At 35.4% G+C, this 16,066-nt stretch overlaps 1 protein-coding gene across 10 annotated transcripts in view; it reads left to right on the forward strand.

Annotated features, from left to right (window-relative positions):
- Positions 1 to 15,159, forward strand: part of BLTP1 (bridge-like lipid transfer protein family member 1) — a 207,764-nt gene extending 192,605 nt beyond the window's left edge. For 9 of the 10 annotated variants that reach the window (XM_073892215.1, XM_073892217.1, XM_073892221.1 and 6 more), the window contains 10 exons: positions 641 to 791; positions 1,176 to 1,333; positions 1,432 to 1,624; positions 1,844 to 2,061; positions 4,923 to 5,174; positions 5,869 to 6,072; positions 7,911 to 8,105; positions 8,536 to 8,670; positions 11,791 to 11,956; positions 14,420 to 15,159. In XM_073892215.1, the coding sequence (XP_073748316.1) occupies positions 641 to 791; positions 1,176 to 1,333; positions 1,432 to 1,624; positions 1,844 to 2,061; positions 4,923 to 5,174; positions 5,869 to 6,072; positions 7,911 to 8,105; positions 8,536 to 8,670; positions 11,791 to 11,956; positions 14,420 to 14,636 (1,889 nt within the window). In that variant the 3' untranslated portion in view covers positions 14,637 to 15,159. Of the gene's footprint in view, positions 1 to 640; positions 792 to 1,175; positions 1,334 to 1,431; positions 1,625 to 1,843; positions 2,062 to 4,922; positions 5,175 to 5,868; positions 6,073 to 7,910; positions 8,106 to 8,519; positions 8,671 to 11,790; positions 11,957 to 14,419 lie in introns of those variants that run through there. The other variant, XR_012378024.1, reaches the window with a different exon arrangement.
- Positions 15,160 to 16,066: the final 907 nt, after the last annotated feature.

Genomic DNA, 16,066 nt, shown 5'->3' on the forward strand with positions numbered 1-16,066 from the left:
TGTTGGAAAAAATGTTTGATTTTGAAAAAGTTAATTTTTTTTTCCTGAGTGTCAGACTCATTTATGAAAAAATCAATCTTTGGTATTCATCCATTCAGTCATTCCTTTATTCAGCCAGTGTTTTTTGAACTCTTTTATGTGCTCAGCACTCTACTTGTATCTGAACATATAAAAATGATATAGTTCATGTCACAAGCTTAAAGTATAATGAGTAAATGCAGGATTCAAGATACACGCTGAGCCCACAGGAACCCAGGAGATGGGCGCCTCAGCAGGCGTCTGCATTTCAGAACGGTCCCTGCCTTCAAGTCCTCTATTTGGCAGCCGCAACTTATGATTTTCTCCTTTGTTAAGAAAATCTCAGGGTGACGATCTGTGCTGCTGTATCCCACACACACCAGAATTTCCTCATGTAAAATGGAGATCATACGGAACTTTATGAGCTTTCAAGAGGACTGCTAGTCCTTAACTGAACATTCAGTAAATGGTAGCTAGTACTTTAGAAGCAATATGACAGCTATTAGATGTTAGGTTTTAATCAAGAATACCATATTTTTACTTCTGGGGCTATAGTCGTAAGAATGATAACTTTTTAATTGAGCTATGTGAGTGAATATGCATTTGATTTTTCTGTTTTTAGATTCACTTTCAAAAACATCAACTCCTTTTAACAAATCGAACAAAGCAGCAAGCCAACAAGGGACCCCATGGGAAACATTGGTCGTGTTTGCCATCAACTTGAAACAATTAAACGTTCAAATGAATATGAGTAATGTAATGGGAAATACAACGTAAGATATTCAGATACAAGGAAAATTAATCATTCATTGTAATTTTTCTTATTTTATAATAAAGCAATTTAAAACCTTTTTAATACTGAAGTGTTTGAGACAGTAGAAAAAAGCTATAAATTGCTTTATCTTGAAAATGGTTTTATCCTAAAGGTATTGTAATATAAAACAACATGGAATATGTCCTCTAAAAAGAGAAAATTATAAGGAAAACAGTGTAATTTGCTAAGAAGAAAGCTTTATTATCAATATTCAAACATTTACCACAGTTTTTATAAGAAATGTATTGTTTTGTCAAACTTTTTAAAATCCTCTAACTCCTGTTTTAATTCATGACATTGAAAGCGGTTATGTCTAATTAACAACCCTTTTTCTTTTCTCCAGTTGGACAACTAGTGGTTTGAAGAGCCAGGGCCGTCTGTCGGTAGGAAGTAATCGAGATCGAGAGATAAGCATGTCTGTAGGTCTGGGAAGATCACAGTTGGATTCTAAAGGAGGAGTAGTTGGAGGGACCATAGATGTCAATGCTTTGGAGATGGTTGGTATGTTGAAATTTTACAACTGAAAACAAATTTTTGAAAATTGATAAGTTTTCCCCGTTAGGTATTTCTATGAAAGGTAATTATCATTTCTATTTTAGCTCATATTTCTGAACATCCAAATCAGCAACCTAGTCACAAAATTCAGATTACTATGGGTTCTACTGAAGCTCGTGTTGATTACATGGGCTCAAGTATCCTCATGGGTATCTTCAGTAATGCTGATCTCAAGCTTCAGGATGAATGGAAAGTAAATCTGTATAACACACTGGATTCAAGCATGACTGATAAAAGGTATTTAGTGAAATGTTACTTTCTGAACACTTTGTATGACTGCTCTTAGTATGCTTTCTCTCATCCAGTGAGAAAACACAAATGATTCATTTTTTTTGCAAAATGATTTTATATTATGCAACTAATATGAATGAAAAACCTGTGTGGAGAAGGGAATTTTCTTTTTTTTTTTTAAGCTATCTTCTGTAAGATATATGATAACTCTGTTTTATGCTTTAGTGAAATATTTGTCCATGGAGATTTGAAGTGGGATATTTTCCAAGTAATGATATCAAGATCAACTACACCAGACCTGATAAAAATAGGAATGAAGCTCCAGGAATTTTTCACACAACAATTTGACACCAGCAAACGAGCTCTTTCTACCTGGGGACCTGTTCCATATCTTCCACCTAAGACAATGACTAATAACCTAGAGAGAAGTTCACAAGAACAATGTAAGAATCAGAACTAAGCCTTTATGTATGCTTTATCTTTCACTAAATGTTGTGTTACAATCTTAATTTAAATAATATCTATGTACCATACATTACGAAGTGATCCATATGCTCTTTATTCTATTCACTCAGCAAAGTACCTGATTTCCTACCCACCAATAGAATTAAAGGCCATCATTTGGGAAGTCATCATGTATTACCTCCTCCTCCTGCCACAACTCATCTATAACCAACACCCAGTCCATGCTCTTGAATAATAATTATGACAATACCATGTTCTGGTTTAGAGCATGGGCTGTGGAATCAGAATGTCTGAGCTTTGGATTTTTTTTGGAGTTTTTTGGATTTATTAACTGTGTCATATTAGGCAGATTATTATTTTCACTCAGTAATTCAATCAGCAAAGTCAACTATATTCTTAAGCACTGTTTTAGGCATAGGAGATCTCCTAGTAGACAAAGTTCCTGCCTACATAAAGCTTTGTTCTTTTTTTTTTTTTTTTAAGATTTTTTTATTTTTTAACAGAGAGAGACAGCGAGAGAGGGAATACAAACAGGGAGCGTGGGAGAGGGAGGCGCAGGCTTCCTGCTGAGCGGGGAGCCCAACGTGGGACTCGATCCCAGGACCCTGGGATCATGACCTGAGCCGAAGGCAGACGCTTAACGACTGAGCCACCCAGGCGCCCTAAAGCTTTGTTCTAATGGGAGAGATAGACCATAATTAATTTACTAACTTACTAACTAAATATGTCAGATAATTTCAGATAGAAAGACATACTGAAAAAGCAGGAGAAGGAGATAAAGAATAGTGTGTGAGGCCAGCTAGTTTAGAAAGGTTGGTCACAGAAGCCTTTTAAAGTTCTAGGCTAGAAAGATCTCCACTGGGGAAGAGAGTTCTGGACATAGGGACCTATTGACAAGTGCAAAGCTCCTATGGTAGAAGAAACCGTTTGAGGATTATTAAGGTGGCTACTTTGGTGAAACAGAGTGAACAAGCAGGAAAGTGTCAGACATGAATGGCCAAAGACAAGATTTTGAATATGATGGCTAGCTATTGGAGAGTTCTGAACAGATTTCATATTTGATTTACTTTTTCTTAAAATACTCCTTTTTGAAGAATCATTCTGGCTGCTGTATGAAGAATAGACTACAGGTGGTGAAGAGTGGAAGTACTGTTGTTGCAAACATAGTTATAGTAAGGAGGCCATCGGAAGAGTCCAGGCAGCAAGTGATGGCAGCTTTACCCAGAGAGAGGTAAAAGTGGTGAAAAGTAGTCAGAATCAGGATCATTTTAAATAACTCTTTATAATCAGTACATATGCATTGGAAAAGCCTAGAAAGTACATATAAGCAAAAATAGAAACATCACGTTCCACCCAGAAATCATTACTCTGAACAATTTAGAGTATGTACTTCCAGATCATTTTCTATAAACCTATATAACACATGTACTTTTTACCAAAATATTATTGTTCATACTGTTTTGTAACCTTTTCTAGTGAACAGTATCCAGTTTTCCATTTTGCTAAATGTTTATCTCCTCTGGCCTTCTGACCACATTCTATAATTGACCTTAAAATTATTCTTACAACTGGTTTGTCCAAACCAATATATCAGATTCAAGATCACAAGTTAAATCTGGTTATGTTCCTTTACTCTCTTTTAATTCAGCATAGTCCTTATTATTTTTAATGATCTGACTCATTGAAGAGACTTATTAGCCTGTTGTCCTGCAGAATCTCCGACCTTCTAAATTTTTTTTTTCAGTTGTTTGCTTGTGGTTTCATTTGTCTTGTTCCTCTAGTCCTTATATTTCCTTTAAACTAGAATTGGTGTCAGGTATATACAAATTAGAGAGATGTTCCCCAAAACTCCTAGCCTAGATTCTTAAAAGAAATCCTTATCTTGAAAAACAAACCAGGCTTAGGGAACTGTTTTAGATTAAAGGAAACTAAAGAGACATGATAACTAAATATAATGTGTGATCCTTGTTTGGATCTGGAATGAGAGTTGTGGAAAACAGCCAAAAAGGACATTATTGGGATAAGTGAGAAATATAAATACGAATTGTACATCTGATTAGTGCTTCTCAAACTTTAATGTGTATCTGAAACACTTTCAGATCTCATTAAAATGCAGATTCTGATACAGTAGGTATAGGGTGGACTTAAGAGTTTCTATTTCTATCTAACAAGCTGCCAGGTGTTGCTGCTGCTGTTGGTCCTCTGACCTCACTTTTTTTTTTTTTTTAAGATTTTATTTATTTGAGAGAGAGAATGAGAGACAGAGAGCACCAGAGGGAAGAGGGTCAGAGGGAGGAGCAGACTCCCCGCGGAGCAGGGAGCCTGATGTGGGGCTCGATCCCGGGACTCCAGGATCATGACCCGAGCCGAAGGCAGTCGCTTAACCAACTGAGCTACCCAGGCGCCCCTCTGACCTCACTTTTGAGTAACAAGGGTATAGCGTCCATATGATTTCTAGATCTTCTTGTCACTGATTCACTTAACCCTTCTTCTGCTTCACTTGAGAGGAATCTAGATCAAGTCCCTAATTTACAGAGTTATTGTGAGAATTGTATAAAAGTTTATACAAGCACTTTGTAAATCATGAATTTACAGAAGTGTTAGTTATAATTATCATTAGCAAGTTACTACTTTCATTAATTCTATCCATCCTTACGCAGCATCTTTTCCCAGACTATATTTTTATTAGCTTCTGCTTAATGTTAACCAGGTATTGGATTGTTTTCATCCCTTATCTGCATCACTTCAGCTATAGAAAATAGCCGCCTGCTGCCTTCCTACCTGCCATTCAGGGTGTTTGTGAAGCACTTGAGGATAAGTGGTTTTGATTTTCTTGCAGTGCTCGATGCAGCTCATCATCGACATTGGCCTGGAGTATTGAAGGTGGTATCAGGATGCCACATATCCTTATTTCAGATTCCATTACCAGAAAATGGAATGCAGTTCGGAGGATCAATGAGCTTGCATGGAAATCATATGACACTAGCTTGTTTTCATGGTCCAAATTTCCGTTCAAAATCCTGGGCCCTTTTTCACTTAGAAGAACCAAATATTGCTTTTTGGACCGAAGCTCAGAAAATCTGGGAAGATGGTAAACTGACACATTTGTAACTTTTACCTTTTCTTATCTTCTGATATGATTATAAATGACAGAGTAATTTTCCTTTCTCATATCTTTTATATGTTTTTGTTATATTTCTGAAGTCCAACTCCATTTGTTCTCATGTACTTGACATGTCAAGGAGTTCATTGCCAGTGAGTCAATATCTATAAAGTCTGGAGCATGTTAAAGGACTTACTTCTGAACTTGCCGCCGTCTTACTCTGTTTCTTAGGCAATTAAAGTTTCTGCTGCTGTGGCTGGCCAGTCATAATAATAGTTATTCTAAATATTATAAAAACATAAAAGACACATGGTGGTAGTTTAAGGAAATAGTCAGGACTAAATTATAAAACTTTTATCAGTAAGGCCGTGCTTTTACCTCGGTTTACAGTGATAAACCTCCTTCCTTTTAGTTATAATTTCCTAAGTTGTGATTTCTTACGATGAAGGGAAAAAATGGTTGATGCTCATTATCTTGAAAAAATGATGATGCTCATCACCGGGGATAAATCCAGTTATAACTAAAAGAAGGAAAAATTATTTATGATTTTTTTTCCGACTTCTCACTTTTTTACACCCTTATCTATGTATGAGTTAACTAAATCTGTTGCTTTAGAGCCACAACTATCTTCTTGCATCTAAATATAGTTTGTTAACATCAAGAAACTTTTTTTTCCTTCTAGGCTCTAGTGATCATTCTACATATATTGTACAAACGTTGGATTTTCATCTGGGCCATAATACCATGGTTACCAAACCATGTGGTGCTTTGGAAAGTCCTATGGCAACAATAACCAAAATAACAAGGCGTCGCCATGAAAACCCACCCCATGGAGTAGCAAGTGTAAAAGAATGGTTCAACTATGTTACAGCCACAAGGAATGAAGGTTAAAAGTTTATTTCTTTGGAGAGATTTTCCTGTATTTGAGGCTCCGTTGCCTGTGTTTAGAATTTGAGTGGAGGGAGAATTTTCATTTCTTTAATTAAACTAGTTTCATTGGGACACCTGGGTGGCTCAGTCAGTTGGGCATCTGCCTTCGGCTCAGGTCATGATGCCAGGGTCCTGGGATCGAGTCCCTCATCGGGCTCCCTGCTCAGTGGGAAGCCTGCTTCTCCCTCTCCCTCTGCCTGCCGCTCCCCCTGCTTGTGCTCTCTCACTCTCCCTCTCTCCCTGACAAATAAGTAAATAAAAAATCTTTTAAAAAACTAAAAATAAGTAAAAATAAACTAGTTTCATTTTACTCATAAATAACAATATTAGTACCTGATTCATCATCCTGGTAGTGTAACATCTCATAGACTAAAAATTATTTTAGATGTAACTGAAAACATTCAAAATAAAGTTGGTTTAAATGAAGTTTATTATAGTTAGAAAAATACCTTTGTAGTGATGCTAAACATCAGAAGTTTGGTAAAGTTACTACACAACTAAGTAATAGAATGCCACAAACTTTAAGGTTTGGGGTGGTTGGAATAAAATGAAACTAAATACTATTCCTCTGAAATAAGTTTAAAAAGAGTGCTTTTGATGAGTTTTTCCATTTGATTAGAATCACCAGTCTTGTAATAATGTGGCCAGGAAAATTCTTAGTTTGTGGCTGTTTTTTGTTCAAGTTTATAGTACTGATTTTACCAGTCATGTCATCTGTATTGGAAAGGTGACTGCATTGAGACCTGCTAAGACTTGAATGTTTTACTTAAAAATAACCACCTTTCAAAATGGGAAAGATGACTTGGGCCTCACTGAAAATAGTTACCATGGAATAGGCTGCACCAGGGATTAGAGACTATTAAAAATGTTCTGAGAACAAAGGAGGATAAAGAAGTAAATGAAGATTATGCATATATTGGCTATTCTGTACTGACTATTCTACCTTCCAAAAAGAGATTTTAGAGGAGGGGGTTCTTTTTGGCTGGGATACCGTAGAGGGGCTATTAGCAAACTGCATTGCTACCCATGTACCTAAAAACTGCTAATTTTTATAAGAAAACCATAGCACTTATGTTGGGGACAATCAGGACTTCTACCTTATTTCAAGGTCAGGAACGTATTTAATTGCAAATTCTATATAAGAGTAAAGTATTCTATCTATAGAGAACTCTGAGCTTAATGAAACTCTTTAAATTTAGACATGAATTTAGTTAAAAATAATATTCATTTTAAACTTTGAGAAACAGAAATAAAATGTATTAGATTTATCCAAAATCATGTTATAAAGCTTCAGTCTTGAGAATAGTGATATACATCTCTATCTATCTATCTATCTATCTAAGTAAAACACTACGTGTATATGTAAACGTATCACTATATATAAATATATTTAAATAGATAAATATATAGGTATCTCAAGACCAAAGCTTTATATGGCTCTGTTTTTAAAAATGTGAATCATTATTTTCCAGCTTTTAAAATGATAAAAATTCTGGGTGCCTGGGTGGCTCAGTTGGTTAACTGACTTCCTTTGGCTCAGGTCATGATCCTGGAGTCCCGGGATCGAGTTCTGCATCAGGCTCCCTGCTCAGCGGGGAGTCTGCTTCTCCCTCTCCCGCTCCCCCCTCTTGTGCTCTCTTTCTCTCTCTCTCATTCTCTCTCTCAAATAAATAAAATCTTTAAAAAAAATAAAATGATAAAAATTCTGTGTATGATAGTGTCATGAAAGCTATAGGCTTATCAATGCCTGTTGGTTTAATTTGATTCTTCTTGTCTTTATTATTGTCCATGTAGAGCTAAACCTACTTCGTAATGTTGATGCTAATAACACTGAAAATAGCACTACAGTGAAGAATTCTAGTTTGTTGAGTGGATTCAGAGGAGGTTCTAGTTACAATCATGAAACAGAGACTATCTTTGCATTACCAAGGATGCAGCTTGAATTTAAATCCATTCATGTACAAGAACCACAGGAACCTTCATTACAGGGTATGTGGAAAAATAGTTTCTAAAGTTACTAAGAAAATTCTAAAGGAACTTCCAGTTACTATCTTCTCACAGGTTATTTGTGTAATAGTAATATAGTCTAATGAAATTGATTTGCTTAGTCAAATTTTCTTCCCAGCTATTTGACCTATGGCAAATAATTTAATCCATTTGTGCCTCTTTCTCCTCAGCAAAATGGGGGACAATAATAATGTATTTCATTCAGAGGGTTTTTCTGAGGAATAAATGGCGTGTACTTGGAAAGTGCTCAGTAAACTGTCATCATTTGTAAATCACATATAAAAACTACTCAGTTCTCTATAGTTGCATTCAAATGGATGCATTTACATGAACCCATGTAAATCCCTTATTAACAGGAAGAGAATGGGACTTATCTCATTAAATCTTTTACTATAGACCTTTGCCATTGCAGATGCCAGCCTGAAGCCGAAGGTAGAATGTAGTGTGGTGACAGAGTTCACTGACCACATTTGTGTAACTATGGATGCTGAGCTCATCATGTTTCTTCATGATTTAGTGTCAGCTTATCTTAAAGAAAAAGAAAAAGGTGGGTAGCATATTCTTTTTTTTTTTCCTTTCCAGTTTCAGGAAAGGCAGTTGTCAGTGCCATTCATGTGGATTTTTATGGTCTAATGATAAAATGAGTGGAATGTGTCTCCTTCCTTTGAGTTGTAAATAACAATCAATGAAATAAATATAAATAATATATTAGTAAAACTGTGTGACAGACTTTCTGAGTATCTGCTATGTCCATGACACTCTTTCTAAACATAGCTCACACTGACTGGTGTTTTATACTTTACAAAATGTCTCCATATACATTATCAGACCTTGTAGGAGAATCTCACAAAGGAGGAAGAGAAAGAAAATCTCTTTGAGGAAATACTGCTAGTCAAAGTGAAATGGCTAAAGAAACAACTACATAATGAAATAGCATGAATTGTATACATTGTTAGGAAAACTCAGGTAAATGAGTAGATAAATCTGTTCAGAATGCAGAAAACCTATCTTTTCATAAATAAATTAGACTTCAGTGGTGGTGTTTTGTTTTTATGAGCTAGCTAACATTCGTTTACTCCCTGGAAATTTACATGTTTGTCCAATAAGAAACATATGGTAACCTTAATATCCATATAGAACTGGTTGAATAGGGCACCTGGGTGGCTCAGTCATTAAGCGTCTGCCTTAGGCTCAGGTCAGGATCCCAGGGTCCTGGGATCGAGCCCCACATCGGGCTCCCTGCTCCACGGAAAGCCTGCTTCTCTGTCTCCCCCTCCCCCTGCTTGTGTTCCCTCTCTTGCTGTGTCTCTCTGTCAAATAAATAAATAAAATTAAAAAAAAAAAAAAGGAACTGGTTGAATATATTATGGTGCCCATATACTGGAATGGAATACTCTGTAGCTGTTTAAAAGATGAGGTAGTCAGAAATATAATGATATGGAATGGTCTCCAAATATATGGTCTTTATTTACCCAATAAGTATTTATTGCACAAATATATAAATATGTAGTAGTAAAATGACAGGTGTGATTTTTTTTTTAATTGCTTGGAATACATGGTATTTGTTTAGGTTGCCCTATAGTACTTCATTTTCCTAATAAGCAAAAATACAAAATTTGTCTAGCTGGTATTTCAAGATGGCCTCATGATGAATGTTTAAGTGAAGAAAACAGATACCAAAAAACAATGCAAAAGTAGCGTCGCATAGATTGAATTGCTGCCCCATTACTCTTCATTCTAGATGTGCCAAAAGTGCAGTGAGAGTAAAATCAGTAATGATGACTGGGAGAAATCTGTGAGACACTAGTTGAAACTTAAATGACTAAAACCATGTAATAGGAAATATTATATATAAGTAGGTCCAGTCTTCACTTATAGCACCAACATATACCAGTCCCTGGTAATCCTCTTGTTTTTCTCCCTGCCTTAATATTTAAACTTAATGTGGAAAAAAAAAACAGACTCTGAGTAAACCTGTGAAGTTCAGATTTCTTTTCTAGGTAACTGTAGGTGTGTCTATATAAAAGCCTGCCAGATTTCTTTCTTGCAGTTATTATGTGAAATCTTTGTCATTTTATGAAATACTGTGTTGGTCTTGGTCTGCCATGAACTGTGCATATTTAAAAAAAAAAACAACTTTCTTTTTAAATACAAACTGTTGCACAACAACAACAAAGAGAGAAACAGACTCAGTGAGAAGAAACTGGTGGTCGCCAAAGGGGGAGGAGTGGGAAGACAGGTGAAATGGGTAAAGGGGATTAAGAGCCACGAACTTCCAGTTATAAAATAAGTCATGGGGCTGAGAAGTACAGCGTAAGGAATATAGTGCATAACATTGTAATACACTTTTCGTGGCAAGCCTTTCAAAATGTATACAATTGCTAAATCACTATGTTGTACACCTGAAATTAATTTAATATATAAATCACCTTTAAAAGTACAAAAGCAAACTTATATAACATTCTTTCAATAGGAAAAAGGAAATGGGGACTTGATTATCAGACTTACAATACCAGGTGGTATTATTGTGGGGGATTGCAATTAAAAATAAAAATATTTAAAATAGCTATATTTTGTAATTAAGCACTAAAAGCAATTAGTTTTGACCAATATAAGCATAAACTTGCCTGAGAATTATCTTTGACAGCATGGAAGACTAGACCAGAATCAACATACTTCTAGAACATCAAGATAAATTGTAGCACTGTTAACGACTACCAGTAATAAAAGCAGAGCGACTGTGAGGAGGCAGTAACTGAAGGCATCTATATACTTATGTAGTGTGAACCTAAGGACAGTTTTATTCCTAGGCTCATTCCCAATCAACATGTTATCCCTACTGCTAATTCACAATAAAGTTAAAACTAGAGTTACATAATGACTATCATATTACCTAATTTGTTACTTTATGCCCAATTTGTGTCTTGAAAACCTATGCTCTAAGAGAAATGCTATATATATTAAAGTTTGCCAAATGAAAACTGCTTTTGTCTCAGATTTGATTTTAATTTTATATATATTATGATCACCAATTTAAAAAGAATTTTTCCTTCATAAAACATTTGAGTATTCACTATAAAAAGTGAAAGACTGCTTACATAAAAAGCTCCTAAATTAAATACCAGTGTTCAAATATATAGAGGGACATTAACATCCTAAAACTATGGAGTGGTACACTTTACAGTTCACTCATTTAAAGTGCACCACTCCATAGTTTTAGGATGTTAATGTTCAGCTGTTAGGATGTTTAGGATGTTAATGTTCAGCTGTTAGGATGTTTAGGATGTTAATGTTCAGCTGTTAAAAAATGTCCACCTGTAGCCATTCTTAGGAAACCTCAATTTCAGTGCCCTATGCTTGCTATCAAATAAATCTCAGCATTCTTTACCATTAGTTTTAAGCACACAAATACATGTAAAGTATATGCTATTCCTCAAAAAAAAATGGCATGTTAACTTTGACATTGTCTTTCTCTAAGAAATACCAATAACTGGCAGTTATTTATGGCTTATTTTAAAATACTAGTTTTTCAGAAAGGGAATTAAATGAGGCTTTGGCCAGTTCATAAGTAAAATGATAACTGGAGCCTATTATACTGTTCATATGGTGAATTAAATAAATTTATAAGATATATATTTGTAATAGTAATCTATCATTTTCATTATAGCCATTTTTCCACCTCGGGTCTTATCTACTCGACCAGGACAGAAAAGTCCAATTATTATACATGATGACAATTCCTCTGACAAAGACAGAGAGGACAGCATCACTTACACTACTGTGGACTGGAGAGATTTTATGTGCAACACATGGCATCTAGAACCCACTCTCAGGTAAGCAGTGGGTGTATGTATTTACCTGTATCCTATGGGATTATCGTGAGAAAGAGGTCATAAATAATGTAGCAAGTTAAGGATGGTTTACCAAAAACAGTTTTTAGGAGTTAGCTACTTATAACATCTCTAACTTCTGGCTGTCTTTTCTGCTCCTTTCTGCTTTTTTTAAGTGCTTCTAGTGCAAGGCAAGAGAAGCACAAACACCACAACTAGCTCAGCACTCTCCACTGAGTGACACCCTCTCAGTCAGTCACTAGAAGATGAGAATAACTCCACCTCCACCATTGCCATAATTTCTTTACCATCTTTTTTACCAGGACATTCTTTTCAGGTGTTTGAGGGACCTGCAGTAAACTTTTTGTTTCTTAGTTTGGGAAGATACGGTAACGGCCGTACATCATCATTAAGGAATTAATACAATTTCTCACACATGTCCCGACAGCGTAATAGAACCTACGATGTCACAGGGTCGTCTGGCTGCATGCTAAGCAATATAGAACCATCCCTGAAATGTTGAATTTAATGCTGTCACATTCAGGTTCATTTACAGAGACATGTTCTACTACAATCATGATCCCAATTATATCAACTTATTTTCATATGAAAATTTCAAAAGTATTTTCTAGTCTTAATTACATTTATAATGGCTGCTGTAACTAGTGGTGCTTGCCTTGTTTGTCCTTGTTTATGGTTAGCACTCACAACCTTCCTGTCATTTTCCCCTTTCCTCTCATCTGCTTACAGATTTTAACTGTCTGAATCATGGAATAACAGTAGCAAAAAAAAGTCCATCGTACTCTGACACAACATTCTGCAGAACAAAACAGATTTCATTTAGATAAGGTTATTATTTCAGACATTTATGCCACAAAATAATTCCATAGCAATCAAATATCCATTATACAGTGGACTCTTGTATAAGCAGAAAGTAGTAACTTTGTGTTAATAATTTGTATGTAATAAAATTTGGCATTAATTAACAGTACATACACTCATGAGAAGTATTAACAGTGCCAATACTCAGAACAAAATTAAAATATTGCAAAGATCCTAATGCAGAAAACTTAGAAATTTGTTTTGTATTTATAAATCTATGATGAAATTAAGTATCTTTTAATTTAAAATGAGCATAAAAAGTTTGATTTGCCATTCTTCTTTTTTTTTTTTTTAAAACATACCATCAGGAGACTAGTTAATATGGTGTAGTGGCAGAGAGCATGTTGAGGAACTCTAGCTCTAAGTCCGGTTGTCTAGATGGCATAGTGAACTAAATGATCTTGGCCAAACGACCTAACCTATTTCTGCCTTAGTTGCCTCATAAGAAAAGTTCGGTAAACAGTATTACCTACCTTGTAGGGTTGTTACAATAGTTAAATGAGTTAATTAATGCAAAATGCTTATAACTATTTGAGTCTTAGCAGATCAGTGCTTCATACTGCCTTTTCCCTACCCAAGTTCAGAAGCAATTGAAACAGTGGGAGAGAGGCAGCTGGAAATCAAAACGACAGTTTTAATAGTGATAAAGCTCATAACAGAGAATATGGTTTGGATGTCTGGCAACAATGGCCTTCTAACCACGAAGTCCAGGTTTGGACTTACCTACAGGGTCTTCATCATGCAGAGCACCAAAGTTGTGTGCCCACCCCCACCTTGAGTTCTGCATTCTGCAGCCCTGTGAACTCACCTAGCCACGGAGAGCCTTTGACATTCTGGGGCTAACTTATTTAGGGGCCTGTCCTAGAGAAACCTGTTGCATGGAGCAAAGACCAAAATGAGCAGCTCTTAAGAGAAGATAGGAAGAGGGTACGGAAGCACACAACCCAGTTCCTCTGTCAACTTGCCATCGGATTAAGTCATGAATACAGGGGCTGAGAAAGGCCAGGAGTGTTTCACTAATAGCTATTCCTCTATATGGAAGGAAATACCAGGAATAGGAAGAAAATGGTTCTTCCTTCAGACATGTTTAGCACATAGCAAAGACTCAGGAAGTCTTAGCCTTTTTTCCCCCACATTATGTCACATATATGTTGAACTCTTATTTTTTTCTCAGCTTTATTGAAGTATAATTGATAAAACATGTAAGATATTTTAAGTGGACGGTGTCATAATTTGATACATGTACACATTGTAAAAGGATTCCTGCCATCAAGTTAATGTCTTTTAGAATGAACCAGATGTTTTTTAAATGTCAGGATGACCCTGTAACTTAAGAGACCTAAAATGAAATAATCAGAATGAAATTCACTTAACTCCACTGCTATGTGTAGGCTCTCAAGGATACTTATATTTTTTTAATGCTGTTATAGTAAATCCAGGAATTGTAGCTTAGATTATTCTATTACACCGACTGAGAATAGTCTGTCTTGAGCATATTATGGAGGCTTAGTGATGTTCTTGAACCTACCTTCAGAACTGAGTTATGGCACTGTATTCCTTAATACCTATTATTTATAATTTTAGATTAATATCTTGGACTGGAAGAAAGATTGATCCAGTGGGTGTTGATTACATTCTTCAAAAACTGGGCTTCCATCATGCCAGGACTACTATTCCTAAATGGCTTCAAAGAGGAGTCATGGACCCACTTGACAAGGTTCTGTCAGTACTTATAAAAAAACTCGGTACTGCACTACAGGATGAAAAGGAAAAGAAAGGAAAAGACAAAGAAGAACACTAAAAAAGTAACTTGATATGTGAACAAATTATGATTGTGTCCATTAAGTTTTATTACACTGGAGTGTTTTTTTTTCTTTTTGTATAGTAAAATTATTTTCCGTATAACTTAAAATAACTCTAATTTTGTGGCCATTATATTGAAAGTTTGTAAGTTAACCTGTGTATTCTAGTTCCACCATTCTGTATACAGTGAAGTATTGCATGATAATGTAAATTTTGTGAAAAACTAGATTAAAATATATAAATCTGCTCAGTAGGGTTTATAATTGTATTATGTGCAATATGATTCCTGCATCTTTAAAATATTTTCAGAGTAACTGTGAATTTTTGCTATTGGCCATAACTTTTAGAAAAAATCTTGTTGATAATGTGATTTTTTTTTTTCGGTCATTAATTGCTTTTTCTTTTTTTAAAATGTAGTCTTGTAAAAATACCAGTTTGTATATAGTTTGAGTAATTGTGATATGATTACCACTAAAATATTGTTTGTAACTATTGTAATAAAGTCACAGTAATTGGTTTCACTCTGTAGTTATTTTTGAGTCTTTTCTTCTTTTGATAGCTTATTTTTATAACAGATGCCTAACCTGTTATTGAATGTTTTCATAGAAGATGATTAATACCTTTAAAAATTAAATCATGGAAAAAGATCTTTCATGAAATGAATTTTAGCCAAAACTTTACTTTTCTTCATAATCTGTGCAACTCACTTAAACTCCCTGAATTTAACCTTTAAAACAGAGATAGAAAATCTCTTATATCCTACAATGCTTTTAAGGATCAAATGGAATAATGTCTATGAAGAAGTCTGCTAAATGCTAAAGTAGGAACAGGAACAAAAAAATTGCAATTATTATCCAAACATGTAGATCCTTCTGAGTTAACTCACCGATTATACAGTGATACGAGATAAATAATAAGGTAACTACCTTAAGATCTGTTACTTTATTCTTTGACATGTTCTATGTTTTTTGTAGAATCAGGTCGGCTCTATGGCATGTAAAAAAAAAGGTGTATAAAAAGAGGAAATGAAAGATGTACAAGATGAGTCTATAAAATTATCAAGTGGCTATTTCCACAGGCACAATATACATTTTGTCCTGAAAAAAAAAAAATTAAATCATGGGGGCGCCTGGGTGGCTCAGTCAGTTAAGCGCCCAACTCTTGATTTCATCTCAGGTCATGATCTCAGGGTCATGGGATCCAGCCCCATTTCGGGCTCTGTGCTCAGCACGGAGTCGGCTTGTTCCCCTCTCTCTGGCTCCAACCCCCCTGCGCTCGCTCTCTAGCTCTAAAATAAATAAATAATCTTTAAAAAAAAAAAAAAATCCTTGGTGGTGGAGTGAAAATGGAGAAGTAGGGGGAACCTGGGTTTTCCTCATCCCTCGTACACAGCTGTATTGAGATCAGATCACTTGGAACATGCAGGAA

Source organism: Callorhinus ursinus, unplaced genomic scaffold (assembly GCF_003265705.2).
Source record: "Callorhinus ursinus isolate GAN/ISIS: 27379988/994484 unplaced genomic scaffold, GSC_fseal_2.0 scaffold4, whole genome shotgun sequence".
NCBI classification, from domain to species: Eukaryota; Metazoa; Chordata; class Mammalia; order Carnivora; family Otariidae; genus Callorhinus; species Callorhinus ursinus.